This window comes from Ursus maritimus, unplaced genomic scaffold (assembly GCF_017311325.1).
Source record: "Ursus maritimus isolate PB19 unplaced genomic scaffold, ASM1731132v1 scaffold_8, whole genome shotgun sequence".
NCBI lineage: Eukaryota > Metazoa > Chordata > Mammalia > Carnivora > Ursidae > Ursus > Ursus maritimus.
Window position 1 is genome coordinate 21,703,672 of NW_024426996.1, and position 24,465 is coordinate 21,728,136.

Below are 24,465 nucleotides of genomic sequence, written 5' to 3' on the forward strand. Positions count from 1 at the left end.
AAAAAAAAAAAAAAAAAAAAAGCAGTCTCTGAGTAAAGGAAATCATTCCAAAGAAAGGGCAGTGAGCAACTGCGTGCCTAAATTATCCTTATGTTTTCCATTTTGTCACCTACCAGTACATACTTAGACCAACAACAGTTTGTAAACTGACATTTGATGAAAGACACTCAACTTCCTAGTCTGATTCTTCTCCATTAAATGAAGTTTTTCTATCTACATCATGGGATGTTCATTCAACAAACACTAACCAAGGTTAACCTATTACTTGCTATTAAGCAAAGGAATTCAAGCTCAAATGAGGTTAAGTATACGAAAACACGATACACTATATGTATATTGCAAAGCACCATTAAGTTATATAGTATGGTTATTATTAAAAACCACAAATATTATAAATTAATTCCTAAAATGAAAAAAGATTTCCCACCCACATGTTTTAATGTCTTAGTCATTTTCTATATTCATGTTATCACAAACGACATTTAGAATCTTTAGAATGAACACTTGCCACACATTTTTTTTAGAAAATAATCATATTTGTGATATAGCTCATGACTCTGTCATTCTCTGTCTTATGAAAATTGAGAATATTACTTTTCCCTCAGATGGTATGGTTCTCAAGGGAAAGTTATTAAGCTAGAAATTGCTGCTATAATTACCAGCATGCAGAATCTAAATTCTAAGGAAGATAATTTTTAATAGGATTTAAAATATAGGTTCAGACAGAGAAAATTTTATTTTCTTATTTTTGAAAGTGTTGTTGTGGGGTGTCTGGGTGGCTCAATCAGTTAAGTGTCTGCCTTTGGCTGAGGTCATGATCCTGGAGTTCCAAGATCGAACCCCGCATCAGGTTCCCTGCTCAGTGGGGAGTCTGCTTCTCCCTCTGCCCCTCACCTGCTCGTGCTCTCTCTCTCTCAAATAAATAAATAAGACCTTTTGAAAAAAAAAAAGAGAGAGAGAAGAAAAAAAAATAAAGTGTTATTGTAGGATTTTCCAAGTGTTAAAATTCACTGTCAAGTACGATGACTGAGAAATAACAACACACCAAATGTAGAAATTACAGTTTTATAATTTTCTCTGTTGCTTCTTAATAAACTGAAAATAATTTCATAATATAACATTTTTAGGCATCTTCTCTGTTACTTTCTTCAGTTTCTACTTCTTTAGGCAACAATGGCTGGATCTTTAGTAACAAACCTTCACTTGTTGAAGTACGAAGGAAAGCTCGTACCACGAAAGGTCCTGGAAACAAAGACAAGAATCAACTTTTATTTTATTCCATAAATATATGAGCAAATAGAAACATACAACAACAAATCTTATAAAACTCATGCTATATTTTCCCCTTGAAAAGTACTGATATTACTGAACTAATATTTTGAATCATAAGGAATATCATCTCATGTCTAGAGAAGACAAACCAACTGTACTCTAGTATATTAGAAATTTATCCTTAAAACTACATATTCTATAATAATTCATTTCTCTCTTCCAGAAGATGACCACCTAGAATTTATTTTACTGCAAAGCTGAAAGTGAAGGGAGCAGGTGGTAATATTTACATTTGATGGCAATATTCTAAATATTTATTTGAAATAGCACTGATGCTATGTCTGTGTTACCGAACATTTAGTAAAATTCCCTAAAAATTAAAAAGCTTTTCATAAGAACAATTAAGGGACTTCATTTAAAATGGCAAAAAAAAAGATGGATAGTTCAAGATGGCAGCATAAGATCCCTAACTCACCTCCTCCCACAGACACAGCAAATCTACATACAAGGGCTGCACTGAGACAGGCAGGAAAGTCAGAGATGACACTCTCTGCAAAAACCCCACCCCAGGTAAGGTGACCGACAATCAGGAGGGATCTCAAAAATACAGAACTTTTCCCTGAGGACCAAGGGTTTTGTCTCCCACACCAGGCACCCCAACCACTGTGTCCTGTACCAGAGAGATGAGCTCCCAAAATATATGGCTTTGAAAACCAACAGAGTGCATCCAGGAGGACCACAGAACTGGAAAGAACAGAGAAATTACTCTTAAAGGGCTCACACACAAACTCACTCCACAATCCGGTTCAAAAGCAGTTTGAAAAGCCTCTAGACCATATGTGAAGGAAACCCCCTTATTAATCTTAAAGCCACAGCTGGAAAGCAGGAACCTGTTGAGACTCTCTTGGGGATAAAAGTGCAGGTGGATGCCATTTTTGCAATCTCATTCAACCTTTCTAATGCCAGTGCTGGAGCATGTTGGCAATCCTACTCTAACCTGCTAATGCCACTGGGCATGCTCTGCATCCCCATGCCACAGCCACAGCACAGCTGGTGGGCAAGAGCCCCATGTACTATTACCCTGCTGGGCTGCAGCCAAACCCCAACCAGCCAGGTGAGCAGCCCCACCCAAAAATGCAACCTGTTGCACAGCCAGCCAGGTGAGACCCCACCCCTGCTCCCTCATTCCTACTGTGCCACAGACAGACAAGTACCCCACACCCATCCCACCCCACCCCACACAGAGCTGGCAGGTGTGTGAAGCCCACACAGGGGATGCACCTTGAGTGCATGGCTCCCTCCTACTTCTAAGCCCAACGGAAAATCTTGTACACAGGGCCACTCCCTCAAGACTGGGAGAGGGAGCTATTTCAATACACAGAAATACACAGAATCAAGCCAAATTAGGAGACAGGAATTTGTTCCAAATGAAAGAACAAGGCAAAACCTGGGAAAAAGACCTTAATGAAATGGAGATAAGTAATCTACCTGATAAAGAGATCAAAGTACTAATGGTCATAAAGATGCTCACTCAGGAGAAGAATGAACAAACACAAGGAGAACTTCAACAAAGAGAAAAAAATATATGAAAGTACCAAACAAAAATCACAGAGCTGAAGAATAAAATTACTGAACTGACAACTACATGGGAGGGGTTCAACAGCAGACTGAATGAAGAACAGATCAGTAACCTGGAAGACACAGCAATGGACTTACCCAGACAGGGAAACAGAAAGAAAGAAGAGTTTTAAATAGTGAAAATAGCTTAAGGAAAACACAGGACAACATCGAGCAGAATAACATTCTCATTCTGGGGGTCCCAGAAGGAAAAGAAAGGGGCAGAAAGCTTACACAAAGAAATAATAACTGAAAACCCTAACTTGCGGGAGGAAATCAACATCCAGATCCAAAAGGGTCAGAAAGCTCCAAATAAGATGAAACCAAAGAGATTCACGCCAAGATGTAATTAAAATGTCAAAAGTTAAATAGAGAGTCTTAAAAGCAGCAGGAAAAAAACAACTTGATACATACAAAGGAAATCGCATAAAGCTATCAGAAAATTTTTCAGAAGTAACTTTGAAGGCCAAAAGTGCTGGTGGGACATATTTTAAAGGAAAAAACATACAACCAAGAATACTCTACCAAGAAGGTTATCATTCAAAATAGAAGGAGAGAGAGAGTTTTTTAGACAAGTAAAATCTGAAGGAGTTCATGATCACTAAACCAACCTTACAAGAAATGTCAAAGAGACTTCTTAAAGCTGAAAGGAAACAGTACTAATGACAAGAAAACATACTAAAGTAAAAATCTCACTGGAAATACATTGTAAAGGTAGCAAATTTACTCACTTATAAAGCTAGCATAAAAGACAAAAGTAGTAAAACTAAAACTATAATAACTAGTTAAGGGTTACATAAAATGAAAAAGTGTAAAATGTGACATACAAACCATAAAATACAGAGGGTGGAATAAAAATGTCGAGTTCCGGAATGAGTTTCAATTAAGTTGCTACCAACTGAAAACGGACTGCCATAGAATGGCATGGTTCATTCACTATGGGAACCTCATGGTAACCACAAAGAGAAAAACTTATCACGAACATAAAAAGAAAATGAGAAAGGAATCTAAACATAACACTAAAGGAAATTATCAAACCAGAAGGAAAGAAAGAAAGAAACAGAGAGGAAGAAAAACACCCAGAAAACAATGAACAAAATGGCAATAAGTACACACCTATCAATAATTACTTCAAATGTAAATAGACTAAATCCTTCAATCAAAAAACAGAGAGTAGCTGAATGGATTTAAAAACAAAAACAAGGGACACCTGGGTGGCTGACCTGGTTAAGCATCTGCCTTTGGCTCAGGTCATGATCCCAGGGTTCTGGTATCGAGCCCCACATTGGGCTCCTTGCTCAGCAGGAAGCCAGCTTCTCCCTCTACCTGCCGCACCCCTGCTTATGCTCACGCTCTCTCTCTGACAAATAAAATAAAATCTTAAAAAAAAAAAAAAAAAAAGAAACACCACAAGATTCATCTATACCCTGCCTATAAGAGACTCAGCTCAGAAGTAAGGACTGAGGCGCGCCTGGGTGGCTCAGTAAGTTAAGAGACTGCCTTCGGCTCAGGTCATGATCCCAGCATCCTGGGATCAAGCCCCAAATTGGGGTCCCTGCTCTGCAGAGACCCTGCTTCTCTCTCTCCCTCCGCTGCTCCCCCTGCTTGTGTGCTCTCCCTATCAAATAAATACATAAAATCTAAAAAAAAAAAAAAAAAAAAAAAAAAAAAAAAAAAGTAAGGACTGAGAGTAAAGCGATGGAAAAAGATATTCCATGCAAATGGAAACAAATAAACAAAAAGCTGGTATAGCTGAATTTACCCAACAAAACAGATTTTAAAACAGACTATAACTGAAGACAAAGAAGGGCATTACATAATGATAAAAGGGTCATCCTGGCAAGAAGATATACCAGGTACAACATGGGAGCACCAAAATATATAAAGCAAATATTGGGGCGCCTGGGTGGCACAGCGGTTAAGTGTCTGCCTTCGGCTCAGGGCGTGATCCCGGCATTATGGGATCGAGCCCCACATCAGGCTTCTCCACTAGGAGCCTGCTTCTTCCTCTCCCACTCCCCCTGCTTGTGTTCCCTCTCTTGCTGGCTGTCTCTATCTCTGTCAAATAAATAAATAAAATCTTTAAAAAAAAATAAAGCTAATATTAACAGACCTAGAGGAAGAGACTGACAGCAAGAGTAGGGGATTTTAATGCTCCACTTACATCAATGAAGAGATCATCTAAATAGATAATCTATAAGGACACACCCTTAAACAACACATGAGACCAGATGAACTTCACAGATTTATATAGAACATTCCACCCAAAACAGAACACACATTCTTGTCAAGTCACATGGAACATTCTCCAGGACAGATCATGGATTAGGCCACAAAACAGCTCTCAGTAAATTTAAGACTGAAACCCTATCAAGAATCTTTTCTGACCACAATGGTATGAAACTAGAAATCAATTACAAGAAGACCGGAAAAACCACAAAAACATGGAGATTAAATAACATGCTACAACAATGGGACATCAAAGAAATAAAAGGAAAAATTTAAAAATACCTAGAGACATATGAAAACAGAAATACAACATACAAAAATCTAGGGGATGCATCAGAAGCAGTTGTAAGAGAGAAGCTCATAGCAACAGGCCTACATCAAAAACACAAGAAAAATCTCAATTTAACTTGAAACCTAAAGGAACTATAAAACGAAGAACAAATGAAACACAAAGTTAGTAGAAGGAATGAGATAATAAAGATCAGAGTGGAAATAAATGGAAAAAAAAGAAAGAAAGAAATGAAATAGACCTAAAAGGACAACAGAAAAGATGAATGAAACTAAGAGCTGGTTCTTTGAAAAGATAAACAAAATTGACAAACCACTAATTAGACTCAGCAAGAAAAAGAGAGGGCAGGCTCAAATAAATAAAATCAGAAATGAAAGAGAATTATAACTGATACCACAGAAATACAAAGGATCATAAGAGACTACTATGAACAATTATATGCCAACAAACTACACAAGCTAGCAAAAATTACCAAATATCGAGAAACAAACAAACATCCAAGACTGAATCAGGAAGAACAAAAAATCTGAACAGACTGATAATAGCAAAGAGATTGAATGAATCAGTAATTAAAAACTTCCCAACAAACAAAAATCTAAGACCAGATGGCTTGACTGGTAAATTCTAACAGACATTCAAGGAAGATTTAGTACCTAACCTTCTTAAACTCTCCCAAAAAAACTAAAGATGACAGAATGCTTCCAAACTCATTTTATGAGGTAAGTATTACCCTGATACCAAAATTAGACAACACTGCCACAAAAAAAAGAAGAAAATTACAGGTCAATAACCCTGATGAACACATATGCAAAAATTCTCAAGAAAATATTAGCAAACCAAATTCAAATATACATTAAAAGAATCATACACCATGATCAAGTGGGATTTATTCCAGGGATGAAAGGATGGTTCAACATGTGCACATCAATCGATGTGATACAGATTAACAAAATGAAAAATAAAAATCATATGATCACCTCAACAGATGCAGAAAAAGCATCTGACAAAAGTCACATCCATTTACAATAAAAACGTTCAACAAAGCGGTTAAAGAGAGAATATACACACCTCAACATAATAAAGATCATATACAAACCCACAATCACTATCATACTAAATGATGAAAAGCTCAAAGCTTTTCCTCTAAGATCAGGAACAAGACAAGGATGCCCACTCTCCCTACTATTACTCAACATAGTACTGGAAGTCCTAGTCACAGCACTTAGTCCCGAAAAAAAAAAAAAAAAAAAAAAGTCACCCAAATAGGAAAGAAGATCTAAAATTGTCCCTGTTTGCAGAAGACATGATACTATATATTTAAAAAACATGAAGACTACACCAAAAAACTGTTAGAACCAATAAACAAATTCAGTAAAGTGGCAGGGTATAAAATCAATATACAAAAATCAGTCGTTTCTATACACTAAAACAAATTATCAGAAAGAAAAATTAAGAAAACAATCCCATTTACAATTGCATTGAAAAGAATAAAATACCTGGGAATAAATCTAATAAAGAAGGTGAAAGATTAGTACACTGAACACTGTAAGACAGTGATGAAACTGAGGATGATACAAAGAAATAGATATTCCATGCTCATGGATTAGCAGAATATTGTTAGGATGTACATATTACCCAAAGCTATCTACAAATTCAATGCAATCCTTATCAAAATTCCAATAGTATTGCTCACAGAAATAGAACAAATAATTCCAAAATTTGTATGGAAGCACGAAAGACCCTGAACAGACAAAGCAATCTCGAGAAAGAACAAAACCAGAGATATCAAGCTTCCTGATTTTAAACTACACTACAAAGCTACAGTAATTAAAAGAGTATAGTATTGACATAAAAAGACATATAGATTGGTGGAACAGAATACAGAACCCAGAAATAAAGCCATACATATATAGTCAATTAACTCACAACAAAGGAGGCAAGGATATACAATGGAGGAAGGATAGTCTCTTTAATAAATGGTTCAGTTGGGAAAACTGAAGAGCTACATGCAAAAGAGGGAAACTGAACCAATACCTCACACCACATGCAAAAATTAACTTAAAAAGATTAAACACTTGAAAGTAAGACTTGAAACCATAAAAATCCTAGAAGAAAACACATTTGGTAAGCTCCTCAACATTGGTCTTAGCAGTTTTGTTTTGTTTTTTTTGGATGACTACAAAGGGCAACAAAAATAAAAATAAACAAATGGGACTACATCAAACTAAAAAGCTCTGCACAGCAAAGAAAACCATCAACAAAATGAAAAGGTAACCTGGTGAACAGAAGAAGGTATCTGCAAATCATATAACTGATGAGGGATTAATATCCAAAATTTATAAAGAACTCATACAACTCAATAACAAAAAAAAATCCAATTTAAAATGGGGCAGAGAATTTAAATAGACATTTTCCCAAAGACATACAGGTGGACAACAGTCCCATGAAAAGAAGCTCAACATCATTAATCACCAGGGAAATGCAAATCAGAACCACAATGAGTAATCACCTCACACCTGTCAGAGTGGCTATTATCAAAAATAACATGTTGGCAAGGATGTGGAGAAAAAGAGAACCCTCATACACTGTTAGTGGGAATGTAAATTAGTGCAGACACTGGAAAACAGTATGAGAATTCCTCAAAAAATCACAAAGAGAATGACCATATGACCCAGCAATTCCACTTTTGGGTATATATCAGAAGAAAATGAACACACTAGTTTGAAAAAATACATGCACCCTATGTTCCTTGCAGCATATTTACAATAGCCAAGATATGGAAACAACCTAAGTGTCCATTTATACATGAATGAATAAAGAAGATGTGGTGTACACACACATACACACACAATGGAATACTACTCAGGCATATTAAAGAATGAAATCTTACTATTTGTGATGTTAATGGACCTATGCTAAGTGAAATAAGTCAGAAAGAGAAAGACAAATATCAATGATTCCATTTATAAGTGAAATCTAAAATACAAAACAAACTAATAAAACCAAACCAAACCCAGTGTCATAGATACAGAGAACAAAGTCGTGGATGCCAAGGGCGAAGAGAGTTGGGGGAGGCGACAAAATGGGTGAAGGGAATGAAGAGGTACAAACATTCAGTTATGAAATAGATAAGCCAAGGGGATGTAATGTACAGCACAGGGAGTACAGTCAGTATTATTGTATTAACTTTGTATGGTGACCGATGGTAACTAAACTTATGGTGGTGATCAATTTGCAATATATACAAATGTTGAATTATTACGTTGTACACCTGAAACTAAAAGATACTGTATGTTAATTACAGTTCAAGTTAAAAAATGGCAAAAAGAGGACCCACTGCTTTTAGAGATTTGCTATCTATCATTTCACTCCTGCCATGGTCTCAGAAGATCCTATACTGAAATCAAAGTGCCCCATGGAATGTAAGAATGCACACACACACAATTACTAAGTACTGTGGCCATAACTACAGCAGCAGAACTAACAAAGTATTTATTCACCAGTGTGCTTCACTCCCAAAGAAGGTAAAAATTGGTTAAGACTGTGATTTAATTATACATTTGGTTATAAATCTAAACCTGACAGAGTCCTGTCATGGTAAGTCTATAAATGAAGAGTCTACTGAGGATAATGAACCCTTTTTGGGCTACAACCGGCCAGGGGTGAAGTTCGTCTGAGGAGAGAACATGCATGGTACATAATGTGACACGAAGGGTCTGGCTATGTGTTCGTAGCCAATGAAACAGCTTCCGCATCTCAATCAAGTTTCATTGCTCTCCATGAATCACCCTGTTTATAAGAAGTGACTCTCATGACATGATTAAAAACTTTGCTTTTTTTTAAAAATAAATAAGAATAAGAAAGACAATTGCTAATGCCAGTGACAAAGTGAATGGTCTAGCCCGAAAATATTTCATAAATGATTTTAGTTTCTATTTAACACTATTGCAAGTTTAAGGCAATCAGTTACAGTTTTCTTTCAAAGTCTATTACATTTAATGATAGAAATAATGGAATTTACAAAGATTTCAGGATGTATTCCTTATTAATGTTACAGAGGTCTCCTCTCCAAACAACTACAACTTTTTAATAAGGTAATTATGAATCCTTTGGATAGTTAAGTTTTATTTATTTAATCCCTGAAAATATTGCTGCAATTTATATTGTACTTGCTATTAACTTGATTGTTTCCTTAATATTTTACATTTTTAAAGAATCCCAGAGCTATGGGGAAGTCTACCCCACCAAATCACTTACCCAAACTGAGTGGTCTGTGCTTACAAACTTCACTGATAACTGCTTGCAGATTTGCAGCTATCTGGTCACCTGGCATATCCAGCTGAAAGAAAAGGACATATAACATTGATAATGTGAAAGTGAGAAGATAATACAACTTCTGGTAACTGTATAAGTATTTATTTTAGACAGTATTTTTCAAATATTCAACTAATGCAAATCAAATCTAATGCAAACTATTAAGAGACCCTACTGTGAAAGAAAAAACTTCTGTAACTCTTCATTTAGAATGCTACCTTCACACGTCTTTACATGTCAAGACTTAATTACCTTATGGAACATGTCATAGTAAAGTATTTTGAAGTTGCTCTACTTGAGATTCCTTGATTTCCAAGTATTTTCCCCAAAGCACATCTCCTGATCTCTACACCCAAGGATTTAGGGATAGTTCCTCTTGAAGTTTTTTGTTGATTTACTTTTATTTTTTACTTTTTTTTTTTTTTTAAGATTTTATCTATTTTAGAGAGAGAGCAGAGGGAGTTGGGGGAGAGGGACAAGCAGACGCCACGCTGAGAGCAGAGCCCGACATGGGGCCCAGAGATCATGACCTAAGCAGAAGTCAGACCCTTAACCAACTGAACCATTCAGGCGCGCCCACACATTGACACAACACATATCTGATATAGAGACATTTTCAGGATGCTATCGTAACACTCGATGCAATACCAAATATCCTGCTATTCAACAAAAAATTACAGTAAGTAAATATATAGTGAATAAGCCCTATTCATAAAACTCCAAAACCTAGCTCACAACTTTGGAAAGTCCTTATGTTTATCATTCAAATTCAATGCATGTTACTCTTCTAAAATACACCAGTTAAAATCAGTTATATTACATCCCAAAGTTTAAAGGATTTTACACTTTGCCAAATGAATCAATTTTTAAAAATTCATGTAAAATTCATAATGAACATGGTAATAGTTCAAGTTCAAGCAAGGTTTCTATTTTCCAGTGACTCTGAGACCCCTGTGAAAAATGTGCTGTGTAAGCATGAAGAGAAGTCCTCATGAAAAAAAATTATTCTCATCATCACCAGACAACATTTATTTGACACTGACTTGGACATGATGCAATACCAAACCCTAAATGAGAAGGTCTGGACATTACTGAAGGAATTTTCACTTAAGCCAATCCATAAGTGGGAGTTTTGAGAGGAAAAAAAAAAAAAATCAAGCAATGCTTAAATTCACCTTCTTAAGTCCAGAGAACTTAAAGGATTTAATCAAGTAGTTCACTGGCAGAAAAGGCACCTTACATTTGCTATGTTAGAAAACAAAACAAAATAAAACAAAAACTAAGGGTATCAACGTGTCTCCCTTCATTCCTCTCTTAATTCTCCACATTAATCAAATTGCCCTTTTTCTATTATCAACTGAAGTACCCACCACAGCTCTAGTAAGTTCCTCTACCCTTTGTTAAAGACCTATAGCTACCTTAAATTTGGGAAAGTAATAGATGCAAGAAAAAGCAAAATGTCCAATATATGCTTTCACTATTTACTATTAAGTTATGCTCTACACTGTTATACTATAATGTACTAAATAATATACTAAACTCAACTATACTTTTGTGGACTTATACTGCCAACAGTTAGCTCAAATAAGATGCTAAACACATACAACATATGCTTAAGAAATACGGAGGAAATACTTCCTCTGTGACTTTCATTATTAGGATGACTTCAAGGATTTCATTAAGTTCTAAAATATATAAAAGTGTTTTTAAACACAGTTCACATTTTTGTCCCAATTTTAGCACCTCTAATCTTTAGTACAGTGTCCTCTGTTGAATTTTAAAATATTTATAACCATAATACTTCATTTTATCTTTTTTAAAGATAATATACAAAATTATGAAAAATCTATAGATTTTATGGCTTATATAGTAACTGTGATTATTTAATTGGCTACTGGTGCTAATTATGGTCAAAAAAGCATGCATAAATTTTATCACAACTTACATAGGAAATGTATTTGGGCTGACAATAACCTAGAGATAACTCAGGAAAGAAACATGCAAGCTTCTCTACCTACATCTCAGTTACTCTGCATTTCCATGGTGCTCTCATGCAATAACATTTTGTAGTCTTACGAAGGTAAGGATGGACCATTTTGAGATGATATTATCTATTAGATTCTCAGTACCAGAGCATAAGACTTGGTACACCGGGAAAGAAAAAAAAAAAACTGGGATTGGTGGACCCTGAATTATGGTAAGCATCGTATTTGCATATCTGCATGTGTGCATTTGCATATCTAATAGTTACAATACTACTTATGTTTAGCTAAAGTGACTGCCCACTCCAGGACAAGATAGTTATTCTTCATTTTGTAGCAGATACGGTTTCAAGAAAAGACTACCTTACTGAATCCTACCTTCTGCTTAACATCCCTTATTATGTCAGAAATAATTCCCTAAATGAACACCTACCACTTACATCAATGTGGATGGAACTGGAGGGTATTATGCTAAGTGAAATAAGTCAATCTGAGAAAGACAATTATCATATGGTTTCACTCATATGTGGAAATATAAGAAATAGTGCAGAGGATCACAGCGGAAGGGAGGGAAAACTGGGAAGAAATCAGAGAGGGAGACAAACCATAAGAGACTCTTGACTCTGGGAAACACTCTGAGGGTTGTGGAAGGAGGGGGGGGATGGAGCAACTGGGTGATGGGCATTAAGAAGGGCACATGATGTGATAAGCGCTGGGTGTTATACGCAACTGATGAATTACTGAACATCTGAAACTAATGATATACTACATGTTGGTTAATTAAATTTAAAGAAAAAAGAAACAATTCCCTAAGCAGACTACATGGAAAACTTACCAAAGATGTTTGGGTGGAGGCTCAGTGGATACAGGTGAACTCTATGTTCCCCTTTGCTTTAACTCTCAGATTTTCCTCTTTCCATGCAAATCCTAACCTTTGTCTTCAACCAGTTTTTACAATTACAAGAAAACTAAAAATTAGTGGTTCCCGACCATTTTTTCAGCCCTTTGAGATGCAGATGTATGCAAAGAAAACTGTAGTCATGAGTGTCTAACACAATGATTCTTTTTCCCCCAAGTTTTTATTTAAATTCCAGTTAGTTAACATACAGTGTAATACTAGTTTCAGATGTAGAATTTAGTGATTCATCACTTACATAAAATACCCACTGCTCATCTCAACAAGTGCGCTCCTTAATATCCATCACTCATTTAACCCATCCCCCCACCCACCTCCTCTCCAGCAACCCTCAATTTGTTCTCTATAGTTAAGAGTCTGTAGGGGCATCTGGGTGGCACAGTCTATTAAGCATCCAACTCTTGGTTTCAGCTCAGGTCGTAATCTTGGGATTGTGAGACTGAGCCCCGCATTGGGCTCCAAGCTCAGTGCAGAGTCTGCTTGAGATTTTCTCTCCCTCTCTTTTTACCCCTCCTGCTTGTGCTGTCTCTCTCTCTAAAATAAATCTTTTTTTTTAAAGAGTCTGTTTTCTGGTTCGCCTCTTTTTTTACTCCTATGTTCGTCTGTTTCTTAAATTCCACATGAGTGAAATCATATGATATTTGTCTTTCTCTGATTTATTTCACTTAACATAATACTGTTTTCTAGCTCCATCCATGTCTTTCCAAATGACATTTCATTCTTTTTATGGCTGAGTAATATTTCAGTGTATATATTTACCATATCTTCTTTATCCATTCATCAGTTGATGGACATTTGGCCTCTCTCCATAATTTGGCTATTGTTGATAATGCTGCTACAAACACTGGGATGCATGTATCCCTTCGAATCAGTATATCTGTTATCCTTTAGGTAAATACCTAGTAGTGCAATGCTGGATGGTAGGGTAGTCCTATTTTTAACTTTTTAAGGAATCTCCATACTGTTTTCCAGAGTAGCTGCACCAGTTTGCATTCCCACCAACAGTGTAAGAGTGTTCCCCTTTCTCCACATCCTCGCCAACATCTACTGTTTCCTGTGTTGTTAATTCTAGACATTCTGACAGATGTGAAGTGATATTTTGGTTTTGATTTGTATTTCCCTGATGATGAGGATGCTGAGCATGTTTTCATGTGTTTGTTCGCCATCTGGATATCTTCTTTGGAAAAATGTCTATTCGTGTCTTCTGCTCATTTTTTAACTGGAGTATTTGTTTTTTGGGTGTTGAGTTTATAAGTTCTTTATATATTTTGGATATTAAGCCATTATCAAATATGTCACTTGCCAATATCTTCTCCCATTCTGAAGGTTGTCTTTTAGTTTTGTTGTTTCCTTCACTGTGCAAGCTTTTTATCTTGAGAAAGGCCCAATAGTTTATTTTTGCTTTTGTTTTCCTTGCCTCAGAAGTATTAGATCCCTGGCCATGACCTTTTTTTGTCCTTTCTTTTGAGGTGAATTCCTCCATCTTGGTATCTTGTCTAGGTTTCTGTCTTCTGGGTGTGAGGAAAGCCTGTTATGTTTCCTGAACCTGAGAGTAATGGCTTTATGAAAAAGAGGTAATATAATGTCCAGGGCCTGGCACTTCAGGAAGTGTCTCCGGTGTGTGCTGTGTGCACCCTGCTGCTGTGTTATGGCTGCTCTATCCCTCAGGTCAGTCCCCTGCAGAATTTCTCCCTGCCTACAGTGGGGAGTGTTTGGACCTTGACCAGAGTGTGGCAAGTTTTAATGAGGCATGCTCTGGTCAACTTGCTTAAAGAGACCTGATGCTATTTCCACTAGAATTGAAGCTTTGCAGCACTCTATGGTCAGCAGATATGGTACACTTGCGGGTTTGTGCTGGTCTTCTGGGGGAAGGGCCCACTGCACTGGTCTTCAGGCACACTTGTTTTAGAAAAGTAGTACCAGTGGAGCATGGTGGCACAGGGGGGAGGGCGGGCAGGGCTTGGTACAAGCAGGTGAGGCAGCCAGTGTTGGCGCTGTGCTGTTTACTGAAGTTGGTTTGTGCCAAGGGGCAGGGGAAGGAAATGGCACCAGCCTGCTCCTTTGTCCCTGGAGAGAGGAGTCTGTGCTTGCTACTCTTAGGAAAGCACTTTTGGAGGAGTGAATAATTTCCCCTCATGTGTCACAAGCATTTTTCAGATCACTGATTTCACATTGCCTGTCTCTGGGTGGCTTGCCTGCCTGGAGCAGCACAGCACATTTTGGGCTCTAATTTAATCAGGCCTGCTGACTTTTAAAATTCCAAACTTCAGAGACTGGTGTGGCAGGGACCTGCACTGGTGTTCTGGGAAATGGTCTCACCACGCTGGGACTGATACAGGTTTGTCCAGAAGGGCAGTGGCACCAGACTGCAGGGGCATGGGATTTGGAGCAAGCAGGCAACAGGAGTGTCCCAGTTAGCTGCCCTCAGCAGGTGTCTCTGCACCTCTGCTGAAGGGTGGGGGAGGTTAATGGCACCCACCAGTTCTTTCATCCATAGAGAAGCAATGCCACCTCTCAGGGATGTGCTCCAAAAAGTACAGTCTCTCCCCACAGCCCTTAGGCAATTCTCAGAGAGCCCAATTCTCAGTTAGATAGCAATTCTCAGATAGTCTGTACCAGAGCTGTTTGCCTGCCACCACTCCACGAGTAGGACAGTGTCCTCAGGTCTCTATCACAGCCCAGCCGGGGAACTTCTGAAACTCCATTGAGCCCTGCTGGTTGCAAAAACTCACAAAATTCAGCCCCCCTCTGCTTCCCAGACAATGGCTTTGGGGAAGTGTTCTCCTTGTACCTATCCTTGTGTGCTCCACTCTCTTGCCTTTCTCTGTGACCAGGGCTCCGCTCCCTCCCCAGCACCCGCAATCCGTGTCTCCCCCAAACCATGTCTTGGCACTTTCTACCTTCCTTGAAGTGGCCTCTTCTCTCCCTCTAGCTGTGCTGTTTGTTCTCAGTCCTCATGCTGATTTCTTGAGTACTCAGAACGATCTGACAGTTATCTAGCCATGTCCAAGGGACAAGGCAAGCCTAGGGTCTTCCGACTACACCACCATTTTAGCTATCTCTCTCAAAGGCAATGATTCTTAAACTTTTTTTGGGTTATCAAACCTCACTCCAGAAAACTACACAGGCACACAAAAAAATTAGCCTATGTTTTCAGGGTCTTCATGGATTCTCTGATTAAAAGAAAGGGGAAGAGGGAAGAAAGGCTTCAGGATCCCCAGTCACACTTTGAGAACTGCTAGACAAAAAGTAAGTCTTAAAATATTTTGGAGGACTAACGACTACAGTATAGGAAAAGCATTTGACTTGATTTTTTACCTTTTACAGGGGAATAAAACTAAAAAACAAACGATGACAGGCAAAGTATTTACACATGATTTTTTAACAATCACATGATCCTCCCCAAAGTGGCCAGCTGCTGTCACTGTAAATGTTCTGACAGCCCGTAGATGAATGAGATCTCTAACTGGAAACTGGAGAGAGGACTGCTCCTTTGGCAAGCACCTGTTAGAACATCTGATCTCCAAAATCTCTTCCAAATGTAATGTTCTAAGATTAAATAAAGGATGCCCTAGCATACAGTTTCTGCAGATGAGCCAATGGTCTTAATCACCATGACTCCTAAGAGTCACAACCAAGAAAAGGGAAGATAATCTGTGTGTCTCCTATACAACATTAAGGAAGGTAATAATAAGAATAACTGACTGAGCAGCTCTATTTATTGAGCAAATACTCTGCGCCAAGCTCTACTCTAAGCATTACGTAAATATTCTCATTCATTTCTCCCAAGAATCCTTTGAGATAGGAACTACTTCGATTCCTTTTTTACCATTAGAAACTGAGACTTGGAAAACTTTGTAACTCATCCAAGGGTTCACACCCCTGGTAAGGAGTGGCTCAGCAGCTGTGTGCATGAGCTCTAAAGGCAGAGAAATTTGAATCTGAAGCCCACTTACACTACTTACTAGCTTCTGACCCTGGACACAGTTTTTAAGTATTGGTAACCCTTATGAAAAATTAAGTAGCAATTGCCTGGAAAACACAATCAACTTGTTATAAACATAGGGTAGAAAGAGAGGAAATGAAGTGAAATGCTTAACGGAAAAGAAGATGCATTTAAGTGGGAAAAATATGAATTTTTCTCTCTGCCAAATGAATCCTTTACTACCTTCCCAGGTTTTAGGTGGTAACACCATGCAATCCAGCAACCCTTTCTTGGTTCCCACTCTATCCATCATCATGCTGGGAACTAGGAATAAAAGATGAATAAGATACAAACCTTGCCCTCAAGGAACTTACAATCTGGTAGCTAAAATACAACATCACAGGTGCCACTTTAACTATATGAACGGCGTAGTACAAGGGCACAGAGGAAGTAGTGATTGATGTTGATGGAGAAGGCTACCCAAAGAAGGGGACACATGAGTCTTAATGATTAACTGAGTCTTAGAGGATGAAGAGTTTTGAGGAACAATGAGGATCTTCTAGGAGAGAGGAGCAGCATGAGGTAATGTGATAGCAAGGCAGAAGAGGTGAACATAAGGTGGCTCACTATATCTAGGCCCAGCATTGCAAACAAATGCCTACAGTGGCCAGAGCAGGTAATGTGCAGGATTCAGGACTAGGTTAGTGTGCATATTCTTGTAACACCTATGTGACACAGGCTGTGCAGAGGTGGACAGCACCACTCCATAAAGGGGAGGCAGGAAGCTACTTAGCACTAATGGACTGTTACACTGAGGGCTGTGGAGCCAATGTTAACAGAATTCCTGACTTGTCAAGAACTAGAAATCTGAATTTCTTTGTGAAAGTATCTAGTTTTTAAATGCTGATTCAGGAAAACAAAACCAAACCACTATTTGTACCCAATAAGCATGGGGACCAAATTCAGCCTGAAAGCTGCCAATCTTCAGCCTGCATCACTGAGAATAGCAAGAAATACTGAATTTGAACTTGACATAGTGATTGGACACCACAGAAATATCTGAATGTAAAGCTGAAGATTTTATTTAGAACTGCAAGCAGGGAGAAACTACTGTTTCTCAGCAGACAAATGGTATATCTGATCTAGGTTTTAGAAAGAATTCTACAGGAAGGGTCTATACAGAAGGTGGCAAACTTTCTCTATAAATGGTCAGACAGCAAATATTTTGGGCTTTGCAGACCAAACAGTCTGTGTTGCAAATACTCAACAATACTTTCCTTTTAGCAAGAAAGAAGCCATGGACAACACATGAATGAATGACTGCAACTGTGTTCCAATGAGACTTGCCTTACAAAAACAGGTAAAGAGCTAGAAATGGCGCACAGGCCAGCTTGCGAGCTTCTGGTGTGGAAGACAGACTGAAGGATGTTTGAGAGAGTGAACGGGCAAAAACAGCCATTAATTTTTGCTAGATCAAAAAAAATTTTTGTTTTGTTAACAGAAAGCTTTGTTGCGTGCTGAGAGACTTTTACTATGTATCTGTCTACTATGCAGATGAAGCAAAAAAAATGTTTTGTCAAACTAAGTATTGCATTGCCATTTAAAGTAACAGTAGGAAAAAAGCTTAGCAACTGTTTTAACAGCTGTCCTAAGCTTAGATATGTGTTTGGAAGAAGATGTTGTATGGAGCTTTTCTGGAAGCTTCTTCAGGACTGATGATTAGGTCCTAAATCTGAAAGCAAAAAAAGGGCATGTAGTACCCTATACTCTAAAGAAAGATGCCAAAAATTAAAGGCGCCAAAAAGATTCCATTATAATTAACATCCATCTGAGCAGAAGCAGGCCAAGCGAAGAGGCAAGACTCCAAGAAGCTACTCTGTAGAGATAGGGGGCACCTGTCAGGAGAGTAGACTAGCTGGCTGAACATGTGCTTTGAAGGACATCACACCAATAAGCTGTGATGTAGCAATAATCAAAGAGAAGTAGCAATAATCAAAGTAGGGACAAGAAACATAGGTAGGTAAGCAGAGGCATGTGCCTTTTCGCCCTTATTCCCTTCATCAGGCCTCTACCCCAGAGTTGTCAAGCCTGGGAAGCGATTGGGGCAAGGTATTTCAGAACTGAATCAAGTCACTGCAGCATTCTTCATGTCTAGAGTGGGAGGAGGTGAGAGTAAAAACTTGGGGCGCCTGCGTGGCTCAGTCGTTAAGCATCTGCCTTCGGCTCAGGGCGTGATCCTGGCGTTCTGGGATCGAGCCCCACATCAGGCTCCTCCGCTGGGAGCCTGCTTCTTCCTCTCCCACTCCCCCTGCTTGTGTTCCCTCTCTCACTGGCTGTCTCTCTCTGTCAAATAAATAAAATAAAATCTTTAAAAAAAAACCCAAAACTTAAAGCCCTCCTTACTTCAGATCACAGGAGCCATAAAAGCCTGGTTCCAAAGTGAGCAAGGGAAATCTTTGCATAGGAGATTAGAGTTCTTAACTGGATCAGATTGCACTTTTAATTATTGTCAGTCACTGGAATTATGAGATCTATCTAATGTGCCAGAAAAGGGAACAGAGAAAGGAAATCGTACACATGGCACAGCTAGAATCAGAGAACGAAAAAACCATTCCATGTTTGTAAACCACTAAATTCAGAGTTTTTAATAAAGAGTTACACATTTATACACAGAACTGTATTTCTGTACATATGAAAGACGTGAACTTACATTCACAGGAATGATGTATATAATGAGAGATACCAGAAACAGTCTAAATGCCCAAGAAAAGGAATATGGTTGAATAAATTATGATATATCTACATGACATGATATAGCTATTAAAATTATATCTTGCGGGGCACCTGGGTGGCACAGCGGTTAAGCGTCTGCCTTCAGCTCAGGGCGTGATCCTGGCGTTATGGGATCGGGCCCCACATCAGGCTCCTCCACTATGAGCCTGCTTCTTCCTCTCCCACTCCCCCTGCTTGTGTTCCCTCTCTCACTGGCTGTCTCTATCTCTGTCAAATAAACAAATAAAATCTTTAAAAAAAAATTATATCTTGCAAGAATTTTAATAATTTGGAAAAGTATTCAAGAAACAGTATTTAAGGAAAAAGAGAATACAAAAGTTAATATATAGTATGATAGCGACTACATAAACAAAAAATACAAGCAGAGACAGAGCAGTAATGAAAAGTACTAAAATGTTACCAAAGGCAATCTTTGAATGAATTTTATATTCTTCTGCTATTTAATATTTTTCAAATATTTTATTATGCACTGTTAGTAAAAAAAAAAATTAGTTACAGTTTAGCATTTAAAATTACAAAACCAGTCCTTTATGATGCTACAAATTACAAGGCATACTTTACTTCTTAATGTTTTTTTGAAATGAGACTCATTCATAGTGGTAATAGAGGAAAGAGCAAAACCCCCACCCTCACCACTACCACAGCTGCAACAGGCTAATTATGTTGTTACAGCTTAGATATTTTTAATTGTATTTTCAAGATTAAAAGGCAGTTACATTGGCCTTTTTTAGGTGTACAGTTCCATGAATTTTAACTCACACATATATTTGAGGAACTACCACCATAATACATGATAAACAACCAAAACAACTTCATCTGATCTCTCTTAGCCACTCCTAACCCCTGCAACCCTGGTGTCACTATCACATTATCTTCTCAAAAATGTCATATAAATGGAGTAACAGTATGCAATCTCTGTGTTTTCCTTTGTAATTTTTTAGAAGTGTGGTGGGTAAAATATACATAGCATAAAATTTACCATTTTAACTGTTTTGAAGTATGTGGCTCAGTGGCATTCAGTACATATTCACTGTTGTGCAACTCTCAACACCATCCACCTCCAGAACTTTTTCCATCTTCCTCATCTAAAACCATACCCCCTGAATGCTAATTCTCCATTCTCCCCTTCCCCCAGCCCCTGGCAACCACCATCCTACTGTCTCTATGAATATGACTGCTCTAGGTACCTCAAGCAAGTGGAATCAGAATATTTATCTTTTGTCAACTGGTTTACTTCACTTAGCTTAATGTCTTCAAGGTTCATACATGTTAAATATAGCATGTATCAGAATTTCCTTCCTTTTTAAGGCAATAATATTCCATTGCACATACAGGTACACCTCATTTTCTTGAGTTTCACTTTATTTTCTTCACAGATATTGCATTTTTCGCTAATTGCAGGTTTGTGGCAACCTTCTGTCCAACAAGTCTACTGGCAACATTTTCCCAACAGCATTTGCTCAATTCATATCTGTCATATTTTGGTAATTTTCACAATATTTCAAACTTTTTCACTATTACATTTGTTATGGAGTCGACTGATACAACAAACTTCACTGCTGACAGATTTTAAGGAATTTCCACAGCCACCTCACCGTTAGCAACCACTGCCCTGATCAGTCAGCAGCCATCACCCACAAAGGCAAGACCCTCTAACAGCAAAAAGATTACAACTCACTGAAAGCTCAGATGATGGTTAGGATTTCTTGCAATAATGTAATTCTTAATTAAGGTATGTACATTCTTCTTTTAGACATAATGCTATTTCACACTTTAACAGACTACAGTATAGTATAAATGTAACGTTTATATGCAGTAGGAAACCAAAAAATTCATTTGACCCACTTGACTGCAGTATTTACTTTATTGCAGTGGTCTAGAACTGAACCTGCAGTATCTCCAAAGTACACCTGAGTATACATTTTGTTTATCCATTCATCTGTCATGGACACTTGGGTTACTTCCACTTTTTGGCTATTTGAATAATGCTGCTATGAAAATGGCTATACATACACCTGTTTGAGTTCCTGCTTTCAATTCTTTTGGGTACATTATCTATAACTAGAATCTATAGATATATGGTAATTCTATGTTTAGTTTTTTGAGAAACTGTCATGTTATTTCCCACAACTGCACCACTTTACATCCCCACTACCAATGCACAAGGGTCCCAATTTCTCTGTATCCTCACCAACATTTCCTTCTTTTTTTTTTTTTTTTATAATAGCCATCCCAATAAGTGTGAAGCAGTATCTCATTTTGGTTTTAATTTGCATTTGCCTGTTGGCTAATGACGCTAAGCCTCTTTTTGTGTCTTTATTGGCCATTTGTATATCTTATTTGAGAAATGTGTACTAAGATCCTTTGCTTATTTTTTGAATTATTTATCATTTTATTATTGAGATACAGTGGTCCCCACCTTATCAATGGGGGATATATTCCAAGACCCCCAGTGGATGCCTGAAACTGCAGATAGTACCAAACCTCTATATTATGTTTTCTCCTATATATACACATCTGTGATAAAGTTTAACTTATAAATTAGGCACAGTAAGAAATTAATAAGATAGAATAATTATAATATACTGTAATAAAAGTTATGTGAATGTGATCTCTCCCTCTTACTGTACTATGCTCACCCTTCTTGTGATGATGTGAGATGATAAAATGCCTAATGGTGGGGCACCTAGGTGGCTCAGTCAGTTAAGTGTCCAACTCTTGATTTCAGTTCAGGTCATGATCTCAGGGTTGTGAGATCAAGCCCTGAACCGGGCTCCACACTCAGTGGGGAGTTTACTTGAGATTCTCTCTCTCCCTCTCCCTTTGCTTCTCCCCACTGCCCACTGTCTCTTTCTCTCTCAAATAAATAAATCTTTTAAAGAATGCCTACATGGTGAGATGAAGTGAGGTGAGTGACACAGGCATTGTGACATAGCGTTAGACTGTTACTGACCTCCTGACAATGTGTCAGGAAGGCCATCTACTTCCAGACCGCAGTTGACTGTGGGCGACTGAAACTGTGGGAAGTGAAACCACAGACTGGGGTGGGGGGGGGGGGACCATTGTATAAGAGGTCTTCATATATTCTAGATACAAGTCTCTTACCATATATATGATTTGTAGATATTTTCTGCCACTCTGTTGGTTGCCTTTTTACTGTGTTGATAGTGATCTTAGATGCACAAAAGTTTTAAATTTTGATGAAGTCCCATTTATCTCTTTTGTTGCCTGTGCTTTTGGTGTTAGTATGTGACCTTTTGAGACTACTTTCACTTGGGTTATAGAATGTAACCTTTTGAGATTCACTTAAGTTGTTCTATCAATAGTTCATACCCCTTTTTTTTATCACTGAGTAGTATTCCACTGTATGATATACCAGATGGGTTTTTTTAATCTATTCATATGTAGAAGGACAACTGAGTTTTTTCCAGCTTTGATGATTTCCAATGCAGTTCCTATAAACATGTGTTCAGATATTTGTGTGAATGTAAATTTTTATTTCACTTTAAATGTTTCAACTCTTGGGCACTTGGGTGGCTCAGTCAGTTAACCATCTGACTCTTGATCTCAGCTCAGTTCTTGATTTTAGGGTCATGAGTTCAAGCCCCATATTGGCCTTCCTCTCCTTCTGGGACACCAGTAAGAGGAAAATTAGATCTCTGTTATTGGTCCGTAGGACTAAGGCTTTCTCTTTTTTTTCCAATTTTTTGTCTTTGTTTTTCAGATTGGATAATTCCTATGATCTATCTTCGAGTTCTTTCTTTCCTCTGTCATCTCCATTAATTTCATCAAAATAATTTTTATGAGGTCCCTTTCCCAGGTTCCCCTCTCTCCTTGATCTTCCCAGTACCTTCTCATTTCCTAAGGCTCTCCTTTTGGAACGCTGGCCAGAAAGCTGGGGCTTTATATACCCCATTTTGCCATTTACTCTCTGTAACTGTTCCTACATTGGGGACCAACTGGCAGGACAGAGAAAAGAAGCAAAGATAGTGTGCCCCCCCTTGTGACCACAGATCCTCCAGCTGGAAAGGAAGGTTCCCCCTTCTCAAATTAAATTTAGATACCTGTACCCTTTCCTGCACCAACTGTCCCCACTAGGATCCATGATCTCTACTTCTCAAGCCTGAAGTAAAGGGCTTCTCCTGAAGCTCTCTCTGCCTGCACCAATGTCCACTTCCCAGTTTCAGACTATGGTGAGACCAGTTCATGTGACAACACAAGGAGAAAAATGGCAAACTCACCACCAGTAGTGAGTGGTGGCACTTCAAATTCTGGTCTTCCCTAATTTGCCTGCTATTGTTTACTTTTCAGAGTCTCCAAATTGCTACTCCATGCATTCTGTCCAGGTTTTATAATAGCTGCATTCAGTACAAGAGGCAAGTTGTCATGTGATTACACCATATCACCTGGAAGCAGATCTTCAGGCTTATTTGTTATGTTTTTATATTTTAGGGTTGGCAAATTTTTTTCTGCAAAGAACCAGATGGTAAATATTTTAGGCTTTTAAGGCCACATATGATTTTTGCTGCATATTCCTTTTTTTCCCCCATAAACCTTTAAAAGATCACTCTAAGCTCTCAAGTAGTACAAAAAACAGATTCACAGAGCCACTGTTTGCCAACTCCTGTATTAGAATACACTATTTGTCTCCAAATATATAAAAATTCATGCAAAAGACAAGTTGTAGTATGAGTTATGCTTGACATCACTTTAACAAATTCCTAACTTTCAGGACACCTGGGTGGCTCAGTCAGTTAAGCATCTGCCTTTGGCTCAGGTCATGATCTCAGGGTCCTGGGATCGAGCCCCATGTCGGGCTCCCTGCTCAGTAAGGAGAGTGCTTGTCCCTCTCCCTCTGACCTTCCCTGCCCCGCTCGTGCTCTCTCTCTTTCTCAAATAAATAAGTAAAATCTTTAGAAAGAAATTCCTAATTTTACCAAAATCTAAATGGGGGAAGGAGGGTGCTCTCAGGCAATAGCAGCTTTCATCATTGCTTATGCGAAAGTTATTCAGAAAATGCTTAATTTTTTGTTTCTATTTAATAATTCATAATAGGGTCTTATTGGTATTTTACTGTTTACTATATATACTATATTAGTGAATGTTATTTGTTTGAAAGTAACACTGA

The 24,465-nt window shown here is 38.1% G+C and overlaps 1 protein-coding gene across 1 annotated transcript in view; it reads right to left on the reverse strand.

The window, feature by feature from the left end:
* Positions 1-1,051: 1,051 nt before the first annotated feature.
* The window catches only part of MRPL1 (mitochondrial ribosomal protein L1), an 84,316-nt gene continuing 60,902 nt past the window's right edge, over positions 1,052-24,465 (reverse strand). Inside the window, exons 8-9 of the mRNA XM_008693265.2 lie at positions 9,665-9,746; positions 1,052-1,242 (exon numbers count right to left, since the gene is read on the reverse strand). Of these exons, the coding sequence (XP_008691487.1) occupies positions 1,124-1,242; positions 9,665-9,746 (201 nt within the window). The 3' untranslated portion in view covers positions 1,052-1,123. The remainder of the gene's footprint in view (positions 1,243-9,664; positions 9,747-24,465) is intronic.